The sequence below is a fragment of the Argopecten irradians genome, chromosome 15 (genome assembly GCF_041381155.1).
Source record: "Argopecten irradians isolate NY chromosome 15, Ai_NY, whole genome shotgun sequence".
NCBI classification, from domain to species: Eukaryota; Metazoa; Mollusca; class Bivalvia; order Pectinida; family Pectinidae; genus Argopecten; species Argopecten irradians.
The window spans coordinates 22,020,084-22,024,915 of NC_091148.1; the positions used below are offsets into that span (position 1 = coordinate 22,020,084).

Below are 4,832 nucleotides of genomic sequence, written 5' to 3' on the forward strand. Positions count from 1 at the left end.
TATCTATATATGAATGGATTACTACAAGCAAAGTTTAAACTTACTGAAACGGTATTGTTTTTTATTCAAACGGTTATATTTTACTGTGGGAGAAATTAAAATAAATAAAAATAAAAAACTAAATTAAAATACTGTAAACTGTACATATAGTATTTGTTTTACTAAATTGTACGTAATGTACACAGAACATTGTTGTATTTACATTTTTATTTCATGATCATTTCACCTAATAATGATCTGGGTTAGGGTGGTGCGTACAACTTTTTACCCTGGTTCGACGAAGAAAACTTACTTCCGGATAACAAGTAAACAAAATGTTTATGGTGTAAACATTATACATACACATTGAAGCTAGCTATAAACACTTTACTATAGCCAGTGGGATTAAAAGACGAACGTTTGGAGAGATGTAATGCTAATACAGGTTTATGTGGGAACATACATCTGTACAGTGTAATCGGAAACGAGAGAAGAATTTCAAGTCAAAAGATATTGGACGTAGGTTGTGATAACTTGCATTATGTTTGCTTTGAAGAAGAAGCTAATATCGGCTTGCTCGAGTCGTGCTATATCTGGCTCTTGCGGCAATATATAGACCTATATCAGTGTGTTGTTAAAGTAGATCGGCTGAGACCAAATTGGAATTTTGCGAGTAGGCATTTCATATGTTGAGTTAGATGTTTAAAGGGAAGTAACTGCTATAAAAAGTTGTAAATTTTTATGATACTACAATGATATTCCAAACCCCGGAGTACAATAAATTAATTACGTATTCCAAAATCTCTTCAAATCTCAAAAACTCGAATTCGAATTATTGCGATATCCTTACCAAATGCTTCTATACATTAAAATTTTGATGGTTGTATTTTTCTCTGTTACCAAATATTTTATGTTTCAGATACGGTTTAATGATGATAAGCGGGGCTGAATACGACAACTGTAAGCGATGGCAGCATTTTTTGTCAAGTCTTCAGAAATCACTCAAGGATTATAGATCAGAGAAGACAAATGACGTGTTTCTGGGTAGTATTGATTGTTTCTCGACCAATCTCAGCAGACGACTCTTGGCGAGGAGTGGTGAGGCCATAGCAGCAAAACTTCCGCATTCATCTATAAAAAAGATCAAAAGCACACCTGCATATATTAAGTATAGCGCTTTAGAGCGTTCCCTGAAAACCGAAGAAGAAGAAAAAGTCACCGGATCGACAGAGACAATATATAAACACGAATCTACGAAATCACGCGGAACGAAACTGAAAGAGGAATCCGAGGACAATGAAGCTTCAGATGATACAGATGGTGATGTACCCGATGCTCAATTTTCTTGGAAAGTGAAGAAAAAAGTTGTGAAATTGGAAGAGCGGGAGATGATTGATACGGAACAAATTTCGGATGATGATGCTACTGATGATGATGCTACTGATGATGATGCTACTGATGATGATGAATCACTTGCATTCTTTTGTGTGCCTGGGAAGAAGACGGTTACCAATTCTTCAAATGCATCGCAGGACACCAGGAATGAAGACACGAAATTTTCTTGGATGGCAAAGAAAAAAGTTGTGAAACCTTCAAATACGTCACAAAGTTCGAATAATGATGGTGATGATGATGATGAATCATTTGCATTCTTTTCTGCGACAGGTAAGAAAATGGTTACCAGTTCTTCAAGTGCATCGCAGGATACCAGCAGGAAAGACTTGGAATCAATACAGTCTATGGACACACCAGTTCCGAAAATAAATGAAGCATGTGCCACGCTGCCGTCAGGGGTATTCCCTTTTCTCAATGAAAATGTTAAGACAACTCGTCCTCGCAAACGCAACATATTCCCCAAATCAATTAAAAAGGATGTTGATATTCCAAGTTCAGAATGGACGGTGAAGATGCTTTCAGACTACGTGGACTTTGAAACATCAGTTGGCGAAATAAGATTTGAACAAAGGGTTGGAGGTTTGCCGGATGGCATTGAAAAAATTGTATCGCGAGCCTTAAAGCAAATAAAGTCTGTCCAGCGGGTGATTTTCCGCGGAAATACACCATGTCCTGAGACTGAGAGGAGCGATGTCTACAATTTGAGTCGGATCAGAGGCACCGAAGCAGATATCCGTATTCTGTTGGACGCTATTCTGATTCCTTTCGCAGAAGAAATGAAACTGACTATAAAAACAGAGAAATCGTACAAGAATAGCAATTTACCGGGTTGTAAATTTGATTATCGTCTGCATTACAGAGAAGATGTTGTTGGTTTGGTTGAAGCCAAAAGCAGGCTCCATGGAAATGGATTAGGACCAGAATCAGTTGTACAAGGGATTCTGCAACTAGCCGCGCTCCAAACAGAGGTCTACGGAAAGATGATCAAAACACGTGCCAAAGAGAAACTTAATCCTTTACCATTTTTCAACATAATTTCTGATGGATATCAATATGTCTTTGTTCAACTTGATCATCAGAAATTGCTTTTTGACCACCAGCCAGGAAGAACAGTGTACGGGGACGATTTGTCAGTCTTAAAATTTCACGTGATGGACAGCAAGGAATCGACAAGGAACATTTTGGAGCAAATGGCAAAACTTTTGTTTCAAACAGTACACAGCATGGACGTCCTAGACAAAAACAACGGAGAAGACCAAGATGAGGATGGCGATAAAGACGATGAAGAAAATGACGATGAAGACGATGAAGAGATGATAGAAATATACAAGACAGATGAAAATGGAACTATCATACTAGAATGAAGATAAATATCTTATTCTGTGATAACACGGTATACAATGTAACTTCAAAGGGGCCAAGTCATAATGACAGCGAGGTTAAGATGTGACGTTACTTTACGTCTAGTAGTAAATCCAGGCATAATATTCCTATAGTTAGAATTATTATTTTACTAATTGTAACCAAAGATTTACATATATAGGGATTGGCTGCTCCTCAGTCCTTCAAATATATCTTATTTATTTTGAAATAAAACTAACATTGTGCAGCTTATCAATGCAAGAAGGAATATGTTTTCCTTACCGAATCAAATGAAATGTTCAATAATCAAGTATCTGCTAATTGTTGACTGTTATACGTAAACAATATGTGATATTTTTAAAAGTTTGATAACGTAACAATAAATTTTTTTTGGATGTGTGGTGTTCTTTTTTTTATTTTTTTTTTAAAGATTTGATAACTTAAGTTAATCGTAAATTATATTTTCAAAAGTTTGATAACGTAACAATAAATTGTATTTTTTTATATGTTTAGCTTTTTGTTATTATTTCTGTAACAAAAATATTTTATATTTTTAATATCGAGATTTATTCGATATCTGATTGGTTTTGCCGAAATGATGTTCGGTGATTGATTAAATCAAAATATTTTCGGAGACGATCAAGAGGTTCAATTCCATGGACATATCAATGTGGTAGACTTTATTCAGAAACATTGCTAAACATTTCGTTTCAAGGATTTCTTTGGTTTTTATTTGTGTGCCACAAGGGTCAGTTCTTGGACCTTTGTTTTTAAAGGTTTGGTTTTGGTTTTATTACTCATTGTTGAAATTTTAATCACATTTAATTATGCATGACAATCTTGATATAGTCTCATGTAACAATAATCGAAATATACTGTCGCATTGAATACAATGTATTATTGTTTTAATGCTTATGCATTTACTTGAATGTAATATTCAAAACATTATACATTTGCAGTAACGTCGGCAATATTTGAGAGTGTACATTCAGTACTTAGATAAAACAGCATGTAGACGAAAATAAACTAAACAAGAGGCCCATCGGATTTAACAGTCACCTGACTATTGGCACAATACAACACCTCAAATAATATAGAAGTGATGCACAATAAGGCAATTCAAATGATATCTTTTTATAGAAGAAGTTCAGGCTCGGATATATTTGACGAATTATACCTTGAATGAAGGTCATTCGTTTTAATAAATATGGTGTTCCTTCATGAAAATATGTATCTAGGCCTATTAAACAATCTTTCTTCCGCAAAGACTTCTCTTTTAGTATATGAATTATTCATCCCCGACAGTTCATTGACATAATTGAACTGCCATATTCGAAGATATTTTCCCTAAATTTAAAATTGGGTTTTATTTTTACCATCAATACAATATTAATATATTCAACAATATTTGTCTTACACATGTTACATTAACAGCACAAAAGAGTCTTGAAAAAATGGCTTTACACTCAACACATTGAAAATACATATAACATAAAAAATGCAATGCTTCCCATTTCAGTCATTTTTGGTATTCTCTGCAGATTGGTGCCACAGCCCTCTGATCATCATGCCAATATATTTTTTAATACATCTACATTTACAGATGCTTATATGGCATTGGAGTATTGCATATATTTTTAATTGATATCGCATCAAACCTAACAAAAGTTCTATATAAATCCACAAAATAAAGAAGCTGCATTTTACAGAGCCACGTTGGTTTACTAACATTATACTAGGGATCTCTGAGACTAGCAATTTGTTGTTCTGTGAAGAGCAATATTAATTTTCATCTTTTGGATTTCAAATCAGGAGATATCCGTAACCAATCCAATTAAAGTAACACCGCATTACATATTTATTAAAAGTACCGGTACAGGAATTTTAAGTACTAGCTGAATTAATTCCACCAAAGCATATTTTAGTTGCATGTACATTTTGTCTGGACTCTAAGATGGACTTCAATTCAAAATTACAATAGGCACAATTATGTCTAATATAACACAGGTTTCATTGCCATGGTATTAAATGTTTATACACAAGCAATTGTACCAAGTACAAGATGTGTTGGTCGTTGTGGAAAAATGTGTACCACA

The 4,832-nt window shown here is 34.3% G+C and overlaps 1 protein-coding gene across 2 annotated transcripts; it reads left to right on the plus strand.

Moving 5' to 3' along the window:
* Positions 1-266: 266 nt before the first annotated feature.
* LOC138309013 (uncharacterized) lies at positions 267-3,122 on the plus strand. 2 transcript variants are annotated; one of them, XM_069250105.1, is made up of 2 exons: positions 267-498; positions 899-3,122. In XM_069250105.1, the coding sequence occupies exon 2, from the start codon at positions 909-911 to the stop codon at positions 2,736-2,738; it is 1,830 nt and encodes a 609-aa protein (XP_069106206.1). In that variant the 5' UTR covers positions 267-498; positions 899-908; the 3' UTR covers positions 2,739-3,122. The 2 variants fall into 2 exon arrangements, with proteins under 2 accessions (XP_069106206.1, XP_069106207.1); XM_069250106.1 differs by having other exon boundaries at positions 267-424.
* The last annotated feature ends 1,710 nt before the right edge of the window (positions 3,123-4,832 follow it).